Here is a 22391-nt window from a genome sequence, read left to right as displayed (position 1 = left end):
TTCCAGTGCTCCATTTAGTAATATATTACAAGCATCTTTCCATCTTAATAAATATTATTCCACAAAATTGTTTCCATGGTTACATATCACTCCATTTTCTTTTTTTTGAGGAAGTGGGGTTTAAACTCAAGGCCTTATGCTTGCCAGGCAGGTGCTTTACTGCTTGAGTGATGCCCCAGACCTCAATCCATTTTTTTTTTGTTGTTGTGCTGGGTAGGGGATACATTGCCTCACTCCATTTTTTGAATGAAGCATATTTATTTCCTAGTATAGGCCATTTGATTTTATGCCTTTGCCTTTAGAATAATGAATCACCTGTGAAGGTTTTAGAAAATATGGATGCCTGGGTCCCAACTACACAAATCCTGATTTAATTGATATAGGTTACAGATTAGGCAATGGGAATTTAATAATTTTCCCCAGTCATCCTAATGTTTAGCCAAGATTGATATCTCTCACAGAGAGGATCATAACAGGATGATCCACTCCTAGAATCAGGAGTATATCAGTGCCCATTAAATAGGAATAATGTCATCACCTCATGTTGCTGAGTGGATAATGCAGCTGAGCCACTTACTCATGACGCATGTGAATTACTCTGCAAAAAAGACAATCAGTACAGAAAATTTTTTTCATCAGGGTTTGTAATATTTCTATGTTAAGCTTTATATAGTATATGAAATACTTTGAAGTGTACCTACTGGCATGCAAATAAGGTGAAAAGTATTTTGAACTAACAATAACAACATAATAATTAAGCATCGTATTCTTTAATGAAGAGTCTGAATTTATCAAATAATGTGCTTAGTCAGTATTTTAAATATTGAGTTAAGGGCCACCCTTTCTTGGGTGAACTCCAACTCTGGGGGCTCTACATTTTACAGTTTTATGTCTCAAACTCTCTGGCTTTACTTGCAAAAAAAATGAGTCAATATTTTAAAAGTCAATGTAATTAGTTGAGTTTTATATTTAGTATGATATCTTTAACTTTCTCTAAATTTTAAATTTGAAAGGAATTAATTATTTTACAACTTGAGGAAAAATTTTATTTGAACACGTGAATAATCATCATGTTTGCAAAATTGAATGAATTTGCAAGGTTTTTTAATTTTTACCCTTTTTCCACTCTGAAGAAGTCTGTGTCCTTGAACGTAAAATACAAATAACCTCTGTGCTGTTAATAATTGGCAAATTGTCCCTGTTTCAACATATGGAATAAAGTAATGCATATGCCAACAAAAGGTTACTAGATAACAGGCATTGCTGGTGAAGGGTATAAAAGAATTTCAGCATGGGTTTTCAATATCCTGCTCCCAGAACTGCCAACAACGAAATAACTAGCAACCATGAAGTGGGTGGTATCAATCCTTTTGATTTGCCTTCTAAAATTTACTGAATCCAGAACACTGCATAGAAATGCATATGGAATAGGTGAGATACTTTGCAATTTTCTTTTCTTTTGGGTCATTTCTGTATATCAAAATTCTTACGTTTATTCATTTATCTTGTTCTATGTCTCATATGTAATGTTCTACACAGAGGAAAACTATTTAACCCATAGATTATTTAAATGAAATATAAACTTATAATTTTATAAGAAGTTAATAAAATTATAGCAGTGTTTAGTATAATCAATAAATGATTTGCATATTCCATGCTGAATTAATTTTTTGTACATTATTTATTCAATTGGTACATATATTTATGTATATAAATCTCAGGCCATAATCCTGGCTCCTTCACATATAAAATCCCCTCTGATTGGAAGCATCTTTGCTCTTAACTCAGAAAAGTGGACATTATTTGACTGAAGAAGCAGTATTGTGATTGGTATATGAATGAGCAAACTGTGATACAGTCATGTTCAAAGGATGACTGGAATGAGCCAGTTATGTTACAGTACAGGAGAAAACCAAACAGTTGGAAAACATGAACTTTAGATTTTAGTGTTAGGTATACTATAAATTATTCTTGTTAAGTTCATTCTTTTGCTTTCTAGTTTTCTCAAATATGAAATTAAGGTGATTGCATAGTTCATCCCTAATATCTGCCCAGCTCTAAAACTGTGTAGTTGTAACTTAAATACAAATGTTTACATGTGGCAATCATTGCTTCCTTGTTGCCTTTGAAAGCATCACTTTCCATCAGTTTCTTTTGTTTTCCAGCTTCCAAATTGGATTCTTCCCAATGTTCTACAGAGAAGAATTTAGCTAACCTGTAAGTTTTGTTTCTATAAATGTACTTTAAATATACAAAGTAAATATAATTTTAGTTGGATAATTAAATAAATTGGATAGCCCTATGTGTTTTTAAATTGCAGAAGCAAATTGTCTATAAGTTCAAGATTAAGAAAGGTTATTTATACTGAATATCAAATTGATATTGAAGAGGTTGAACTTTGCCAATGCCTGAGCTGTTAACCTTTACATTACTTGGAATTTTGTGAGGCAAGACAAAAAAGATTTTCAAAACTGAAAAACAGTTTCTGATCAGATACAACTATGTAGGAAATCAGGAAGTTTTTCATCAATACCAGTAGGTGCTGTTACAATGTTCTCTATTTGCATACTTTTTATAGTTCAGTAGCAAATCACAGAAGGCAAAAAAAATCTGGGTTTTTGTTATTTTGGGCGAGTATATTATTCTTTTGAATGCTGTCTCCCCTTCTCACATTTCTGAAATTTCTAATAAGGAATTTAAAGGCATGTGCTGCTGGTGTTTACACACCTTCTTTGATCAGACTTTGATCATGGTGGGGGTAGACACAGGCAATGACTAAATCTTTGTTTACATTAAAAAAAAGAAAACTGTAAAGAATATAGTTACCCTCAATTGCAGGTGCATTACAATGCATGGGTGGCCACAGTAAGAGGAAACACTCTTTTAGGAAACCCACTTATTTTTCACTTTTTAGCAGCTGTGAGCCTATTTACGGGGAAGATGGCAAAATAAATAAAGAAAAAGAAAAATAAAAAATAACTGTACTTGAGAAAAGAAGCTTAATATGAATCTGTTTCTTAGGTATTTGCATGTGTGTTTGTTTTAGAGCTACCATATTTTTTGCCCAGTTTGTTCAAGAAGCCACTTATGAAGAAGTGAGTAAAATGGTAAATGATGTATTGACTGTGATTGAGAAACCCACTGGTGGTGAGCAGTCTGCAGGGTGTTTAGAAAACCAGGTGAGTAAATAATTAAAAATAGCGCTATGATATTTGATCAAAATTTAGCACACAGAAGATGCAGGGAAGGCATGCACTAAGTATTTGAAGAGCTGTGTGTAACAGATTAGATGAATTTGAATTGCTGAAGAGTGCAGATGAAAAAGTGAGAATTAAGGTTCTTGAATGAGAGTACCTGTGTAACTATGGAATAGTATTTATTTCTTTGAGCTTCAGTTTTCCTATCTATAATGTAAGGGATAATATTAGGCTCAATTCAGAGTTATCATGGAGATTGAAATAATTTTTATTAAGCACACAATAAGGCTGGTATTATTTTAGGGAGTGCTACCAACACATTGGTAATAAAAATATCTTATTATAGGACAACATTGATGAATCAGAATGTCTGTGCAGTGAGTCGACAGACCCTGGCAGAAGCTTATTGGCAGAATATAATCTTTGTTTATGAGTATTAATTTATTAAATTTTTATAATAATCCTAGGATATATATGACAATTTTCTACTTGAGGAATCTGAGACACAGAGACATTAATTAACTTCCTCAAGGGAATCACAAAATGAAAGAGCCAGAGCTTAAATTAGGCCACCTGTCTCCAGAATTCACATCCTTAGTAGCCTCATTACACTATACCATAGTAAATGTGAGGTTTGTGGCACATGATTGGGGTTGCCAGGCTTGGCAAACAAACAATGACATCAAAACACAATACTCAACCTAATTTGAATTTTAGGTAAACAATGATTTTTAAATATTAAATTGTCCCAGTATAGAAACTCAATAAATAATAGTTACAAATGTTTATTTTATATCAATATAGAAATGAAACTTATATTGGTTAGAGCTACCTAAATACGGAATTAAGTGCCCAGAGATCCCTCTGCCATGGTGGGTTTGAAGTGTTTGGTCAAAAGGCGACGTGTCTGAACATTGTATAGATAACCTTTTAACATATAAAGTGCTTTCCAATAATGAAACACATGAATTAACAGGAATCTCATTTTTTGATCTCGATTTTTGGCTTTCTCTGATAACCCTTTAAAAGTCTGCCTATAAATTATTCAAAATATGCTTCCTATTTATTTCCAATTAGAGGTTCAAGGTAATGTTATAGATTGGTAATTATTTTTTGAAAAATGTGAATAGGGAGCTAGAAGTCTTAGTTAAGATTTCCAGGGTTCTCTAAATGTCAGAAGTTATAAAAGCTAAATAGAAAGCTTCCTGAGATGAATGAAAGGATGTTGTAATATTAACACAGGCTTTTCTTTTTTAGGTTGAATTTTATTTTTTTCTTTTATTATTCATATGTGCATACAAGGCTTGGGTCATTTCTCCCCCCTGCCCCCACCCCCTCCCTTACCACCCACTCTTCCCCTTCCCTCTCCTTGCCCCCCTCAATACCCAGCAGACACTATTTTGCCCTTATCTCTAATTTTGTTGTAGAGAGAGTATAAGCAATAATAGGAAGGAACAAGGGGTTTTGCTGGTTGAGATAAGGATAGCTATACAGGGCATTGACTCACATTGATTTCCTGTGCGTGGGTGTTACCTTCTAGGTTAATTCTTTTTAATCTAACCTTTTCTCTAGTTCCTGGTCTCCTTTTCCTATTGGCCTCAGTTGCTTTAAGGTATCTGCTTTAGTTTCTCTGCATTAAGGGCAACAAATGCTAGCTAGTTTTTTAGGTGTCTTACCTATCCTCACCCCTCCCTTGTGTGCTCTCGCTTTTATCATGTGCTCATAGTCCAATCCCCTTGTTGTGTTTGCCCTTGATCTAATGTCCACATATGAGGGAGAACATACGATTTTTGGTCTTTTGAGCCAGGCTAACCTCACTCAGAATGATGTTCTCCAATTCCATCCATTTACCAGCGAATGATAACATTTCGTTCTTCTTCATGGCTGCATAAAATTCCATTGTGTATAGATACCACATTTTCTTAATCCATTCGTCAGTGCTGGGGCATCTTGGCTGTTTCCATAACTTGGCTATTGTGAATAGTGCCGCAATAAACATGGATGTGCAGGTGCCTCTGGAGTAACAGTCTTTTGGGTATATCACCAAGAGTGGTATTGCTGGATCAAATGGTAGATCGATGTCCAGCTTTTTAAGTAGCCTCCAAATTTTTTTCCAGAGTGGTTTTACTAGTCTACATTCCCACCAACAGTGTAAGAGGGTTCCTTTTTCCCCGCATCCTCGCCAACACCTGTTGTTGGTGGTGTTGCTGATGATGGCTATTCTAACAGGGGTGAGGTGGAATCTTAGCGTGGTTTTAATTTGCATTTCCTTTATTGCTAGAGATGGTGAGCATTTTTTCATGTGTTTTCTGGCCATTTGAATTTCTTCTTTTGAGAAAGTTCTGTTTAGTTCACTTGCCCATTTCTTTATTGGTTCATTAGTTTTGGGAGAATTTAGTTTTTTAAGTTCCCTGTATATTCTGGTTATCAGTCCTTTGTCTGATGTATAGTTGGCAAATATTTTCTCCCACTCTGTGGGTGTTCTCTTCAGTTTAGAGACCATTTCTTTTGATGAACAGAAGCTTTTTAGTTTTATGAGGTCCCATTTATCTATGCTATCTCTTAGTTGCTGTGCTGCTGGGGTTTCATTGAGAAAGTTCTTACCTATACCTACTAACTCCAGAGTATTTCCTACTCTTTCTTGTATCAATTTAAGAGTTTGGGGTCTGATATTAAGATCCTTGATCCATTTTGAGTTAATCTTGGTATAGGGTGATATACATGGATCTAGTTTCAGTTTTTTGCAGACTGCTAACCAGTTTTCCCAGCAGTTTTTGTTGAAGAGGCTGCTATTTCTCCATCGTATATTTTTAGCTCCTTTGTCAAAGATAAGTTGCTTATAGTTGTGTGGCTTCATATCTGGATCCTCTATTCTGTTCCACTCGTCTTCATGTCTGTTTTTGTGCCAGTACCATGCTGTTTTTATTATTATTGCTTTGTAATATAGTTTGAAGTCAGGTATTGTGATACCTCCTGCATTGTTCTTTTGACTGAGTATTGCCTTGGCTATTCGTGGCCTCTTGTGTTTCCATATAAATTTAACAGTAGATTTTTCAATCTCTTTGATGAATGTCATTGGAATTTTGATGGGAATTGCATTAAACATGTAGATTACTTTGGGGAGTATAGACATTTTTACTATGTTGATTCTACCAATCCATGAGCATGGGAGATCTCTCCACTTTCTATAGTCTTCCTCAATCTCTTTCTTCAGGCTTTTCTTCAGACTAATGGCCATGCCATCTGATTTTGGTAAAATGAAGGCACCACAGGAGAAGTATGTACCTTCAAATATATTTTAGCTAAATCTGTAGTTACAATCCTCAGTACAACAATAATAAAAAATTACTTATTAGAAAAAATAAATCTGTAATTATAAATAATGTTCTATTTTTATTCCATCTCAAAATCTCTTTTAGGGCCAGAGGAGTAGCTCAAGTGGTAGAGCTCCTGCCTAGCAAGTATGGGAGCCTAAGGTCAACTTCAATACCACAGAAAAAAAAAATCACTTTTATTTTTAACTGAAAATAACATCCACTTTTCAATCACCTTCCTGCCATAAGAAGGCCATGAGTTTCTATTTCTGAAACATGGTTTACATAAAAAAGGAAAGCAAAATATCTATCCTGGGCTCAAATTGTTGATAACATAAAAAGGAAAAAAAAAATAATTCACGATTTGGGGGGAAGGAGGCAAAATATTTCATAGTCTTTCTGTTTTGAAAACAAAATAATTTTGCCTAATAGTCATGAGTATTACTCAAATTTGGAAATTAAAATTCTATTTCCCAAAAGGCAGCAAAGAAGGCTATCCTATCAGATTAAAAGTAAATATTCTGGAATGTGTATGGGGAATTTTCTCAATTTATAGTTCTGATTTTGGACATCAGAAACTTCAAATGTGTTTTACAGAATTTTTAAAGAAAGTTAGTTGCCTTCCATTAAAATTAAAATCTTTCTTACAGCTATCTGTCTTCCTGGAAGAAATTTGCCATGAGAAGGAAATTCCTGAAAAGTATGGACTTTCAGACTGCTGCAGCCAAGGTGGAGAGGAAAGACATAATTGCTTCCTTGCACAGAAGAAGGCTGCTGCAGCACCCACTCTGTCCTCCCAGGTTCCAGAACCTCTTACGAGTTGCAAAGCATATGAAGAACACAGAGAGACGTTCTTAAACAGGTAGGGAAAACCGCTCCCTAGAAAAAGGGAACAGCACTAAGCAGAACTTCATATTTCTCCAGTTTGCAGCTGTACTCCATTGTATGGAGCTGTGGGAGTGACACATGAGGTTGTGTCTGCTGAGGCCTGCACAAGGCACTCAGGAACACACCTATGCACCTTCTCAAGCTCAGCCTGTTAGATGCACAGCAAATCCATTAGTAGTTCCTTTGGTCTCTGGAGACATCTCTCTCTTTTTTTCCCCTTAATTTCTCAATTTTGTCTTGCCCAAGAATATATTAGTACTGCATGGACTCCTTCCAGAGCCAAATATTCATGTATCATATTTACTAAATCGACTGAAAATTGAAAAAATGGAGATCCAGATCCAGTTAAGATACATAAACGTGGCCAAGGTTTATTAAGCACTCAGAAGTTGTAGGAACAAATATGCTTAGCACAAAGAATGCTGTCTCTTTCCCCTCCTCACCCTTTATTCTTCTTCCTTTGCCTATTTTGTTGATGAAGGAATTAAAGCTTAGAAGGCTATGACAACAAGCTGAGAGCAAGCTGATACTACATTTGAACCTAGGTTCTCAGTGGGGTTGGTGTTTACCTCTTCATCATGTATCTTCCATGTTACTGCCTAAATAAGAGGGGGAGGAGGGAGAGAGAGGCAGACAGAGAGAGAGAGAGAGAGAGAGAGAGAGAGAGAGAGAGAGAGAGAGGAGAGAGAGAGAAAGAGAGAGAGAGTTGCCTATATCCCTGCAGTGGAGAGTGTCAAAGAGTTTAACACCATTCTGTATTGACTAAGATAAAAAGAGTCCAAATTTCTGCCTTGCTTAGCAGAGGTCTTGGCTTGCTGATTCCCCAAATATATCTGAGCAGATGTAGTGAAAAGGACATTTTAGTAAGATTCATAGTCAGCACTTCTGCCTATTTGTTTCTATAATAGAATCTGGCATTGTCTGTTAGGTCTTTTCTTTCTCTCTAAGGATCTTAGTGAGGGAAATTTCTGACAGCATCTGGAAAAAATTTGACCATTTCATCTTAGTAAAGACAAAAGTACAGTGTGTTTTGTTGCTGTTGCTGTTAATCTGAATATTTAAACAAATTCCAGAGTTCCGTTCCAGGAAGTAATAGTCCCATTTTTATACTTTTATGACTCTTCCATCTCTATTCATTTCACAGATACATCTATGACGTATCAAGAAATAACCCCTTCCTGTATACTCCTACCATTCTTTCTTTGGCTGCGCATTATGATGAAATGATTCCATCCTGTTGCAAAGCTGAAAATGCAGTTGAATGCTTCCAGACAAAGGTACTATGTTGGTGTGGATATCTGAATCAATATGTGATCTGGCTATGGCTTATTAAGACCAAAGTTGAAAATGGAAGTGTGCTTTATGTGAAGTATCATTTTCAGAATAGAGCAGTGTCTATTTTAGCAGTCTCAGGCTCTTTGTGTGAAAAAAAATGGATGTGTTGATTTTCATTCATTCTTTCTTTCTTTTGATCAATAATTATTAAGGAAGTGAATTTTGGTGGGATAAAGATGGAAAGATAGACAAAGCGATGATAATGTGGACGAAAGAGATGAAAGAAAAAGGGGGAGGAAAGGAGGAGCAGAAAGAGAGAAAAAAGTGAAAAAGAACTGTGGTAAATGCTTTGTATTCATTATTCTTTTAGTCCTTAGAATGAGTTTGAGGTATATTATCCTCAGTCAGCAAAGAAAGAAATTTAAATGTAGAGAAGGTATTATCTTTCTTAGGTTCAGAGAGCTAGAATTATATTAAAATTAACTACTTGCTACCAAAAGTCTTAAAGAATTTCCTAAGAATGGTGACTCTTCTCAATGTCAGGTTGAGATATTTTGTATGTGAGCAGAAATTAGCAGGCACCAGTCTGTTTTAGGCTGTATGAAGGTACAGTTGCTCATTAATGAACTCAATATCAAAGTTACAATGTTTCCTTTTGGAGGTATTTTTAATAAGTCTGTATCACAGATACATACAAAATAGCTAAACAAATGAATAGGTGAATACTATTGTGCCAAAAAAATATGGCATTTATAATTTTTAGTAAAAATATTTTATAGAGTTTCATATTTTACCCATACTGCTGTTTTTCTAATTAGAGCTTATAGAAAGAAAACAGAAGTTTTAACACTGTATTTCTTCCATATCTAGGCAGCATCAATTACAAAAGAATTAAGAGAAAACAGCTTGTTGAATCAGCATGTATGTTCAGTAATGAGACATTATAAACCCCGAACCTTCCAAGACATGTAAGTTTGAGCTCTATCCAGGGAAGGAGGTGAGATCTGTATAGTTACTATTTTGTAATTCAGGTTCATTTTTCTCACTGTCACTGTTATAGAGTGAATTTCCATTGACAAGGAGACTTTGTAATTAGAGTCATGAAATCCTAAGACTGGAAGGAAGCTAACAGACTGCTGTTTAACACTTGCTAAAGCCTCACTGAGATAATACTTAGAAGAGAATTTTAAGGTTTATTCTATTTGCCCATTCTTCTAGACACTAAGTTCATGCCTACAATCAAATCATACCTCCTTATTAGACCTTGTATTTCTTAGGTCCCCTACAAAGTAGGTCAGTCTTCCCTGAGAATCATTTCAAACTTATGGCTTAACCAGAAATTCTTTGTATTAATTGTGCTTCCTAATCTGCTGTGAGGTCCATTATGTCAATTGTTGCTTCCTAGTAAAATATTCCCCTGAGACAGTAATTTAGAATCTACTGTCAGTTGGAAAGAAAATTCTAAATTCTATAACTGGTTTACGCTAACTCTAACTCTTTCAGGATGAAATATTTCTAGTGCAACAAGATATCTGAGCTCCTAATCAAATTGTAATAGATACATGCAGTTCAGTTTATTTGTTTGTTAAATGACATATTAAAAAGTACTGTGCAGACTGAAGACCTATATGAAAGTTTTAATGATAAAGCTAGTTCCAAAGTCTGTCTAAAATTTCTCTTAAAAGAGGTCATATTTATTCTCTAACTTCCTTCTAATTCTACTGGAAATTTAAAGATTAATTCATGAATTACTTTATTTAAGTATACCTTAGGAATAAAATGGAAATGGAAATGTGATTAAAATGACTTTTCAACTTTTCTATAAGAAATTAGAATTACATGTTCTGCATGTATAAAGAAAATCCTTCTTCATTTATAAAGAAAATCCTCCTTCATTTGCTCAAAGGAATAGTGTCTTGACACAGATATCTCTTAAAATTTAATGAAACATGGGCAGGTGGAGTGGCTTGAGTGGTAGAGCACCTGCCTAGCAAGCATGAGGGTCTGAGTTCAAATCCCAGTACCACCAAAAAGAAAATTACTGAAATATGCAGAAAGAACCAGAATTTTTATTTTTCACCTCCTTTCTGGCCACCCTGTATGTCTTGGTCTGATAACTTGTCTGCAATGTTAAGTCTGCTGCATTTTCTTCTCCCATTTCACTGATTTTTCACATCTGCACCCCTCCCTGAATTCTCATAAGATTTTTTTTCTCTCTCTAGTGAAAAACAAGTATCATTCTCATGGAATTTTCTTAATTCTATACCTTTTAAAAAATGTTTCCATCCATACAATACAATGATTCCACAATGCTCAACATCAAGAATGAAGGACAAAGGTAGAATTCATCCTGATTCCCAAGAAAGGTCTTACGAAAGAGAAATTACTTCTAAACCATTTTGGGGACCAGTTCACAATTTACAGAGTTACTACCTTGCAAAATCAAGTAGAAATTGACAAGACTTAAGGAATACCCGCCCCCCCCTTTAACAACAACACATTTCAGTTCTTTCTCTTTGGAGCTTTACCATACTGATACTTTATAAGTGCTATTTCTTTTAGGTAGATAACCAAGATTGATTTTTAAATCCTTCTCCCCTCCTCCAGAACAGTCACCAAGCTGAGTCAAAAGTTTCCCAAAGCGAATTTTACTGAAATCCAGAAACTGGCCCTGGATGTGGTCCACATACATGAGGAATGCTGCAGAGGAAATGTGCTGGAGTGCCTCCAGGATGGGGTGAGGAGTCTCGGTTCCTAAAAGATGTATTTCTGTTCCCTTTTCTTTTTTTTTGACTTGGTCACAGGTTCTGGTAATTAGGTAGGTGATCAAATGAAGTTACAGACTTCTTGATGGTAAAACTTAAAACATCTATTTTGACCTTGGGTTTTACTTTGATTTGTCATTTCTAAATGAGACCAGGACCCATCCATTTCTTACTTCTAAAGAAGATGTAACCTCTCTGGAGGCTCCACATAGGGTCTTGCATGGCAAGCTGTTTTGAAATGCATTTGTTTTCACATTCATTTATTTCTTCATTTGACAAGTACATTTTGAGGAATTTCTACTGGCTGATCACAGGGAGGGACAGGTTATAAAGGCATTAATTGATGTCAAGGAATTTGTAGCTTGATAAGAGAGAGATGGAAATGATCTCTTTGGAGTTAGGAACTATATTTTGTTTACTGTTATCTCTACAGGACAATGGTTGGTACATGGAAGACATTCTGTTGTAGTTTGTTGAATGAATAAAAATACAACAAAAACAACACAAGAAACTATTCCACAAGGTAAAAACTAGCCATACCAAAGAGAGGTATGAATCAAGGGCTCTAGGAGAATTAAACAACAAAACCAAAAAATCCTAGCAACAGATTCCTAGAGTTTGCTATAGTCAGTGGTGATAGAAGCAGTATGGCTAATTTGGGCTAATCCCAGACTTCCTAGATATTGCACAAGTGGCCTGTCTACCCCCCAGTTATTCCCCCTCTGCTCCTATGTGACACAATCTCCTCCCCAAGGAGGCTTGAAGTCACTGCTCTTAGATCCTCAAGTGACTTGAGAACCAGAACAAGAACATGGCTTCCTGAAGTTTGACCATGAAGATGAAATGTTAATTTCAGCCACACCCATGGGTATTTGACTGAGGTAGACTTGGAAGTCAGCTAGAATCTGAGGCTGCAGGGGATGCCTAAGAGTGAGAGTCCCTGTGCGCAGGTAGAGAACCGTGGAGTGAGACAGATTTTGCTCTTCACTTGTTTTCTCACCTGAAAGAGCTTATTTGCGTATTAGGATTATTTGATGCTTCATGTACTTTCTCACCTGGAAGAATTTATCTGCATATTAGGAACATTATTAAGAACTATTTTGCTGATCTTTCAGGTCACTTTTCTTGAACTGTAAATAATAATTTTATTGATTTTCATATCCATTTAAAAAGTGTTTTTATTTTCAGAGCTCAAACCTCTCTTTTTCATGTAAAGTAGAAAAATTAATTTTAGTATGCTCTGTAAATTGGGTTTTAACAGCTGAATAATAGGTTCTAATTTTCTCTGCTGAGAATGCCTGGAATTTCAATCCCATGACAGAGGTATGAAAGCATTGCCTCTCTCTGGCATCCAGGGTGCAGAGCCAGATCTTTGTCTATAGACTGCCACCTGGAGGGCACAGTTGGTTACTGCAGATTGTTCTGTTAAAGATGGAGCCAAGCTTGCTCTCCACATTATAACACCAGATTCAAATGTTGCCTATTAGCAAACTTGAATACTCATAGCAAGATGCCATTTGATTTGAGCAGAACATTTCCCTCTTGTTTTCAAGGTTTCCTATTAAAATAAAAGGTAGGGCTTAGATGACAAGTATGGAAAGAGGACTTGAACCAATAGGTAATTGCAGAAGAGTGAGGAAAAGCAAAACTAAGGAAAAAACACTAAAATGGGAGACAAGCTATCTTCTTTATTCTTCCTTTCTTTTCTCCTCCCTTCTTCCCTCCATTTCTTTTTCCTCTTCCCTCATTCCAAATCCTTTTCCTTCTCCTTCCCTCCCTCCCTCTCTCCATCCCTCTTTCCCTTCCTCCCTCCTTTCTGAGGTCCTACCTTAGAGAATAAACCTGTAAGATTTTTTCTTTGTTTTTCTCATTACAGGAAAAAATTATGTCATACCTATGCTCTCGGCAAGATATTCTGTCAAGCAAAATCTCAGAATGCTGTGAATTGCCCATGCTTGAACTTGGCCATTGCATAATTCATGCAGAAAATGATGACAAACCTGAAGGCCAATCTCTAAATCTAAACAGGTTTTTAGGAGACAGAAATTTCAGCCAATTTTCTTCAGAGGAAAAAAACATGTTCTTGGCGAGGTAACACACTCTCTAAATGTATAAAAGCGAGAGCACACAAGGGAGGGGTGAGGATAGGTAAGACACCTAAAAAACTAGCTAGCATTTGTTGCCCTTAACGCAGAGAAACTAAAGCAGATACCTTAAAGCAACTGAGGCCAATAGGAAAAGGGGACCAGGAACTAGAGAAAAGGTTAGATCAAAAAGAATTAACCTAGAAGGTAACACCCATGCACAGGAAATCAATGTGAGTCAATGCCCTGTATAGCTATCCTTATCTCAACCAGCAAAACCCCTTGTTCCTTCCTATTATTGCTTATACTCTCTCTACAACAAAATTAGAGATAAGGGCAAAATAGTTTCTGCTGGGTATTGAGGGGGGGAGCGGGAGGGGGCGGAGTGGGTGGTAAGGGAGGGGGTGGGGGCAGGGGGGAGAAATGAACCAAGCCTTGTATGCACATATGAATAATAAAAGAAAAATGAAAAAAAAATGTATATTCACATAATGGTTTTGTTTCATTGAAATGGGGAGTGATGGCTATGGTTTTTCAGCCCAATATGTGAAGATGTTTGGTTAGCATGTTCTGAGTCATGACTCAGGTATAACTTAACAAATAATGCTAGGTAAGTCTTTCATTGGAACAGTTTGTTATTTATTGAGTACACATTTTAATTTTTAAGACAATCTAACCATGTTTAAAGACATTTGTAGAATACTGCTTGTTATAATTGACAAGCATGTTCTCATTCTATTTGTCTTTAAGGAAGAAGGAAGTCAAATTAATATATTTTCCTTTATTGTATGTGTCCTTGGAAACATATTAGAGGAGGGATTTGTACAGCTCTTAGGACATTATACTTAATTATCTCCCAGGGTCCTTCTAAATTTAAGAGTCTGATTCTAGTGCAATAATAAAATATGGTTCAATTTTCTTTTTAATAGTTCCTGAATATATTACTCTTTTGTTGCATTAAAATTAGATAGCACATTGTTTTTGGTGCTAAATAAAATTATTCAAACTAGAATGAAGACCAGATTAAAAAGACACATCTTGACATTTTATTAGTGGTAGAAGTAAACATAACTAGTTTTTATAACCTGGGAATATAGCTAGAAAAGTCAAGATTATCTTCAATTTCATACATTAATACACATCTACAACCAATTGCTTATGAGAAGCAGTCCTTCAATTGCAAAGTTTTTGCTATAGAAGTTTTCTCAGCTGGGAATGTTCTTCCCTGGAGCACTTGAACTTCCTTTGCCCAGGTCTCTGTTCTGAGATCAGCTACCCAGGAAAGCTTTTCTTGACCACATGCTAAATTACTGGCCCCTCTACTTAAGGTGTCACCACCTCTTTTCCTTTTTTCCATCTCTTTATTTTTTCTCATTGATTTATCACTACTTAAGTTAGATGACCTATTTCTCATTTGTGCTGCTCATCTTGATTTATTTACTTATTTGATTTTTAACTCTATTTTTATTCAGGAATGATTAAAGAATAAATGATTCCATTTTGTCTTAGTTAGAATAATCTATGATATTTTCCCCATATATTTCAGTTTTCTTCATGAATATTCAAAAAGGCATACTAAGCTTGCTGTCTCAGTAATTCTAAGAATGGCTGGAAGATATGAGGAGCTCTTAGAGAACTGTTTCCAGTCTGAAAACCCTCTTGAATGCCAGGACAATGTGGTAAGTTACTCTAGAATTTTAGGGAGAATCTGAAAAATTGGATTGATATGATCCATTAATACTGTTTGTGTGAAAAAATTCAGTTGTTAACTAGTTGTTAGCTAGTTAGAGCTATGAATGAGTAATCTGGATATTAAGTAGTTATTAACTAGTAGTCAGCAACTAATGGCTAATTTAGGAAGTGAAAATTTCAGTCAAAAGTTCTCTGATGCAAAGAATAATGGTAATGCTTATTTTTTGCACAGTTTCAGAAAGGCAAGAAAGAACTGTAACACTTTATCCAAAGACTGAGTTCTGCCCTCAAGTAATGTGTAATTCACAAAGTTTTAAACAATCTCCCCGTCTATTTGCTTTAAATCTCAAAATTTATACTTTGCTATCATTAATATTTTAAAAACCTCTAAGATTGGTTTCATAATAGAATTAGATACTGGCCAATTTGATATACAAAGTTATAAAAAGAAAGAAAAATGTATGTAATAATGCTTGTAATTACAGGAAGAAGAATTACAGAAATATATCCAAGATTCTCAAGCACTTGCAAAGCAAAGCTGTGGCCTCTTCCAGAAATTAGGAGACTATTACTTACAAAATGAGTATGTTTTTGTAAACAGTATTTTCAGTGATTTAAAATTCCATACATGTGAAGGAAATACAAATCTGAATTAGTGGCTCTTGGGTACTCTAAAGTACCCATGTCCTATTTTGGATGGAAGCCAGTATAACTCTGACTACCTAATTTCCCCCAAGAGAAGGTAGCCTTCCGCATTCCACCTTTTAGGAAGCAGCAAGAATGGCCTGGAAAGTCTGATCTGTGGAACTGGCTTTAGGCTTCCCAAACCCTGAAAATGTTTGCAGTGAAGGTATCCATTCTGCCACAGTCTGTCACAGTTAAAACACCAAAAGACCACAGTTAAAATCAATGAAGCTCTGGGGTTGGGAGGAGAAGTCAACCTTCCCATTGTTACATATTAGGAAGATGGGAGCACAGAGAATGATGGTCAGAATAGACACATCTCAAAAACTGGTCGAAATACCTCATGTTTTCTGACACTGGAGAGCACTTTTTTTGTTTTTTGTTTTTTTTTGGTTGCACTGGAGTTTGCGCTCAGGGCTTCATGCTTGCAAAGCAGGCACTCTACCCCTTGAGTCACACACCCAGCCATCTGGTTACTTTGCAGGTGGGGTGCTGTGGGGAGCTTTTTGCTGGGCTGCCCTCCAACTGTGATCCTCCCAATCTCAGCCTCCCAAGTAGGCAGGATTATAGGTGTGAGCCACTGGTACCCAGCAAAGAGGGTCTTTGGGTAGGAAAAAAAGAGTCCTAAATGATGAGTAACTAACTAGGCAGGATCTTGTGAAAAATGCTTCTTTCAGGTTCCTCATTGCTTACACAAAGAAAGCCCCTCAGCTGACCTCAGCTGAGCTGATAGACCTCACTAGGAAAATGGTGAGCACAGCATCCACGTGTTGCCCACTCAGTGAGGACAAACGGGTGTCCTGTGGTGAGGGAGCGGTGAGTGTCTGTTTTCTGTAGTCCCATCTCATTTCTGCTTTATTTCACTTGAAGTAGCCTCATAAGTTCCATCTAGGAGAATGGCTTTACATAGGAAAGTTCAGTTAGTTACAGGTGGAGGTGGTATGAGAAATCAGCGCTCTGTGGGTGCCCTGAGGCCAGGCTTTCTGTCCTTATAGAATGCTGGTAGAAGTGCGCTCAATTTATTGAACAACATCTGAGCAACTTTCATGTACAAAGAGAATGTCAGCTCACTATTTTCTACTTAATTCATATTTTAATATTAAAAAAAAAGAAAAAACTTTGCCTCTACAATTAGTCATTTTTTTCCATACTTAGATTTTCACCTTTTGCTGTATAATTTTATTATGATAGTGATATGAGGGGCAATTGTTCCACTTGACAGAGTGCAGGGTACAGAATAAGGTAAGCATGATTTTCTGAAGAGTAAATCGACTTTCCAACTAGCATGTCAATAATGCTGAGTCTCTACTACTCATGTCATTTATATGATTACAGAATGAATTTTCTTTCATTACTTTTTCCTTTAAAGTTAGAATTGTGAACAAAATTATACATCTATTTTCCCCTTTTCCTTTTTTTGATAATAGGACTTATTCGCTAGTTAGTCTTCATGTCTTGGAGTTTTTCACTAAAAGTTAGGAGCAAAAAGTTTCCTGTGATTAGGTATCGCCTTTATCAGTGATCGAATTCCTCACGTGGATGGCTGCAGGGAGGCGGGATGGTGGAATGATTCGGGAGTGTAGGTTCTAGAGGCTGCTTTCCACATTATTCCCATCCCATGTTCACCACTTGTTACTCACACCTCACTGGAAATGGACCTTTTATCACTGAGCTTGAGCTTTTTCCATCTAGGATTTAAAAGTAAAAAGTATACCACTGTCATAGGATGGCTGTCTTAAACTAGGGAATCTGAATAACACCCAAAGCATCAGCCCGATACATACAATGACACACAACATGTTAACATTTATTAAGAGTTATTACTACGTATATAAGAAATATCTCTGAAGTGTAGAAAGTTGTTGGAGTCTACATTAGGAAAGCCTTACACACACACACACACACACACACTGACCCTATTTCTCTATTAGCTATATGTATGTATACATGTAAGTGTGACTGAATGGATATGAAAGGGTAGGTTTGCACTATTCCTTTTTTTCATATTTTGGCAGCACTGGATTTGAACTTAGGGCCTCATGATTGACAGGCAGGTGCTTTTACTATTTGAACCACTCCACCAGCAGGTTTGCACTATTCTTACCTTCAAAAAGTGATTCTCTGGCTGGTGGCATGGCTCAAGTGATAGAGTGCTTGTCTAGCAAGTGTAAGGCCCTGGGTTTAATCTCTAGTACCACCAAAGCCCAAATCCAGACAAAATAAAACAAAAACAAAAAGTGATTCTCTGTATCTCAGAAGTAAAGTTCAACTAAGTATGCACAGAAAACAAGCCACCTCCTGATTCTTATGGGTCAGGGAAAAGACCTTTCCCCTTTTGTAAGTATGTATGTAGTTGGAAGCATGTTTCAAATAGCTGACACAGATAGCTGAAGGACTGTCCTCAACATCACATATGTAACATCTGTCACTATATGCTGAGGTTTATCCCAAACAAATGGGTAAATTCTGAAATCTACAACATAGCAACACATGCTCTTACGTAATCAGCTAATTTCCCTGTTAATATTAATTATAAGTTTCTGGGCATAAGAATGATTGCATGAGTTTTCTGGGAACCTGAACCAACTTTGCGGCTTATGTCCAATCTCCTTGCTTATTTCCTTCTCATTCTCCTAACCAGGCTGACCTTATTATTGGACAATTATGTAACAGACATGAAGCATCTGCTGTGAACCCTGGTATCGGTCAGTGCTGCAATTCTTCATATGCCAACAGGAGGCCATGCTTCTCCCGTTTGGCAGTGGATGAAACTTACATCCCTCCACCATTCTCTGATGACAAATTCATCTTCCATAAGGATCTGTGCCAAGCTCAGGGTAGAGCACTGCAAACAATGAAGCAAGAGTAAGAAATTGTTATTTTCTAGCATGGAGAAAATCAACAATGACAAACAGTAGTTGAGATATCCATCTTGGACACTCTTGGGCTCACTAGTAGATCATTATGGTCCACAAAGCATTTAAACTGTCTTTCAAGAATAGTTCTGTCTCAATGTTCTCACAGTTTTGTTGGGAAGTGGGTCTGGAAAATTTGCCAGGGCAGACTACTTCCTGTTTGTAAAAATTGTCTCTGTTGTAACTATTGTTGCAATGCACTTGGGGCTGAGAGAAAATAAACACGCTATCTTGGAGTATTAGAGTATATCTTTGCAGTGAGTTTGGGTACTTCCATTTCAAGCACAGGAAGCATATAATCAAATCGTTTTTACACTGTGCTATGAAAAGAATAGTCATATCTGATTCAATCATGTAGTATGGTGTTAAAAAATGAAATGTACTTTCAATTTCCTGTAGAAGCCATTCTACAATGGTAGTGGTAATGCAAGTCAATGTTTTCCAAACACTCATTTTTTTTTTTTGAAAACACGTATTTTTTTTTTTTTTTGGAAAACACGCATGTTTTCCAAACACTCATGCATTTTCATACTCCCTTGCTTTGTAAATGGGCTTCCTTCATTGGAAAAACCTGTTCTCTTTTTTATCCATCACAGTCCGAGTTCAAAACTCAGACTGTTCTTATTGTTCAAAGTACAATAAGAATTCTGCCTTCTCTGGCAGCATTCCCTGTTGCACTGTCCACATTAACTCAACATGGAAACATTGCTAAATGAGTAGTGCAGGTGACGGGGATGGAGCTCAGTGGCAGAACACTTGCATAGCGCACACAAGGCCCTGGGTCTCAGCCCCGAAAAAAAAAATGAGTAGTGCAGGGAATTCCTGCTACCAAGGCTCGCATGAAAGTGAGGTGATGGATGGCAGGGTCTGGAAATCTGGGCCTTTGCGTATGGGTTAGACATACTTTAGAAGACAGGCCAGGAAAGTAAGAAAAAGGCCATATTTCACTACGTAGAAGTGTGGCAGAATCATGAAATAGTGTTTCATCTATGATCTGCATGAGTCCAGGCCAAAGGAATGCTTGGCATGTTTGCAGCTTTCTGACGACAAGCTGTGTGTGCTAAGTCTGGTCCTGGGTTGGTTGGAGTGACAGTTTAGGGTGAGGGCTGCCAGGACTCTGAAAATCCTCTGCTAGAAAGGTTCTAGAAAATTACCGTTGTATCGTGGTAATTCTTTTGTATTTTGTTTCATGTTAAATCATAGGCTTCTCATTAGCCTCGTGAAGCAAAAGCCACAAATGACAGAGGACGAGCACGAGGCTGTCACTGCGGATTTCTCTGGCCTTTTGGAGAAGTGCTGCCGAGGGCAGGAGCAGGAGGTCTGCTTTGCAGAAGAGGTACGCACAGCACACTTCGCGCTCGCGGTGCCTGCGGGGATTACCCGCAGGGAAGAAAGAAAATATACGCAAACCTATAGCTTCAAGATAACGTTAGAGAGACGTAAACTTCATTTAGAAATAGATTGAAGGATTTTATGAGACTTCAGAAACAATAACATTTTTCTCCCTAAATACTAGGAAGAATTATAATTTTAAAATGTACTAAGGGAATTAGTAATTTTGACTTATTGCCTAGTAGAGAAAAACTATTAAGTGATATATAAATAATTATAATTTAGTCAGTTTCTGGCCTAAAATTAATCAAGTTAGCTAAATGGATTAAAAGACTTTAATAGTAGATTGCATAGACAGGATTTTAGGAAAATATTAATAGGAAATGCTTTTTAAATTCATTAGGGGAATGCCTTTGTATATCAGCAGAGTAGTAACAGGAATTATCTTGGCCCAGTTACTTAGTAATTTTAGTTGGATGTATAATTGGCCACTTTTTTTAAAATGGGAATTCTACATAACATTTTTAAAAATTATTTTTTCTAGCTTTATCGAGGTATGATTGACAATTAAAAATTGTGTATATTTAATGTGGCAACATGATGCTTTAATAAATGCACACATTATAAAGTGATTACCACAATTAAGCTAATTGGCTACATTTTGTAAACCCTGAGATTGTATTACTGAATATGTTTCAATATAACTCACTGTATTTTTAAAAGATATTCTTTAATTCAGCATTTTTGTCAATTTTATCTGACAGTGTCATAATGTTCAAGTTTGGATGTTTTATTATGAGTGAACTGTAAGCCAGATAAAATTTAGAAATGAGTTTTTCTACAAATTATAATTAGGAGTGCTCGGGTGGGTGCATTTGTCAGTACATGTCTGTGATTTTGGTGGGGTAGAATGGGAACTAGGCACAGACAACCAATCAGATAAAGCAACATTGATGAAATAGACATAAACTATTTCTGATAAATATGTACAAAAAGATTAATGTCCTCTGATCTGAGAAGACTTTGAGGTGCAGCGAGTACTAGCAAATAATGGCTGTGCTTTCTCTGCAAACCTGTCAGTTTCTAGTGACCTGTGATTTGTAAGGGAAGGGGAAAAGTGGAGTGAGGACAGACAAGGATTTGGTGATTGAGACAGAAAAAAATCTACTGTTGTTATGAGTAGATTATTTCTTCTCTGGCTTATACTGTCTAAACTTGCTGACATCAGAGATGTGTTTCTTTAATTTCTTTATTTTTTAACTTGGTTATTCTAAAAAATGTTGAATTCACACTAGGCTGTGAGAAGTTGCCTGTAGGACCAACACAATCATCCATATCTGACTATTTTTATTTGTTCTTAATTTTCAGGGTCCAAAACTGATTTCAAAAACTCGTGCTGCTTTGGGAGTTTAAATAACTTCAGGTACCAAAAAAAAAATTCAGGCAAGGCTAAATACAATGTTGATTCTCCACAAATACCAATCCATAGTGAATCAGATTCTAAGCAGTGCCATTAATTTTCTTAAAAATGAAAGTTGCTTGAAAAAGGGTTTATTTTTAAGAAACTGGAACAAAATTTTAGTTGACTCCAGAGGCTTTAGAGAATGCCACCAGAAGGCTTCCCTGTGTATCTCACATTTTCCTGATATAAAACAATAGACCCATTACCTTCTGTATGTATTCATCTAATTAGTACTTAATATAAATTTTTACTTGTATTGCAGGAGGAAGAGAAGAAGACAAAATGAGTCTATGGTTTGGAGTGAGTTCTTCTGTTTAATTATAACTGACAATATTTTAATGAAATGATGAAGACTTTCATGTGAAATTTCCCTATCATAGAAATAAAGCATTTTCAAATGTTTCTTTATTCCTGATTTGCTTATTTATGAAAACTTGAAATTTTTAAAAAATAGTTTTATGTGCCATTATCTGAAGCAGATTCATTAACAAATCATTGTGTAGTGGTTATTGTAGGAGATTAAAAGCCACACAAGAATAAATTTAGAACACTAAAGGCTCTATCCCTTGGTTATCTGTGAAAACATTCCCAAGATAAACACTGGTGTTGCCAGGGGCACATTTTCTATGGATGACCACCTAAGTTCTTCTTTTTTCCTTTGTGGGACTGGGGTTTGAATCCAGGGCTTCTTGCTTCAAAAGCAGGTTCTCTACTACTTCAGCCACACCTCCTGTTAGTTTTTGGTCTGGTTATTTTGGAAATGGGTGTCTCTTGAACTATTTT

General features: G+C 36.2%; 1 protein-coding gene across 1 annotated transcript; it reads left to right on the top strand.

Annotated features, from left to right (window-relative positions):
• Nucleotides 1-1032: 1032 nt before the first annotated feature.
• Afp (alpha fetoprotein) lies at nt 1033-22016 on the top strand. The gene is made up of 15 exons (XM_020154091.2): nt 1033-1431; nt 2166-2217; nt 3047-3179; nt 7162-7373; nt 8544-8676; nt 9545-9642; nt 11282-11411; nt 13316-13530; nt 15070-15202; nt 15701-15798; nt 16577-16715; nt 18541-18764; nt 20018-20150; nt 21515-21569; nt 21871-22016. Exons 1-14 carry the CDS (start codon nt 1347-1349, stop codon nt 21557-21559), a joined length of 1830 nt encoding a protein of 609 aa, XP_020009680.1. The 5' UTR covers nt 1033-1346; the 3' UTR covers nt 21560-21569; nt 21871-22016.
• The last annotated feature ends 375 nt before the right edge of the window (nt 22017-22391 follow it).

Source organism: Castor canadensis, chromosome 9 (genome assembly GCF_047511655.1).
Source record: "Castor canadensis chromosome 9, mCasCan1.hap1v2, whole genome shotgun sequence".
Lineage (NCBI taxonomy): Eukaryota > Metazoa > Chordata > Mammalia > Rodentia > Castoridae > Castor > Castor canadensis.
Note: the sequence above shows the minus strand (reverse complement) of the source record. Positions and strands in the feature narration are given on the sequence as shown.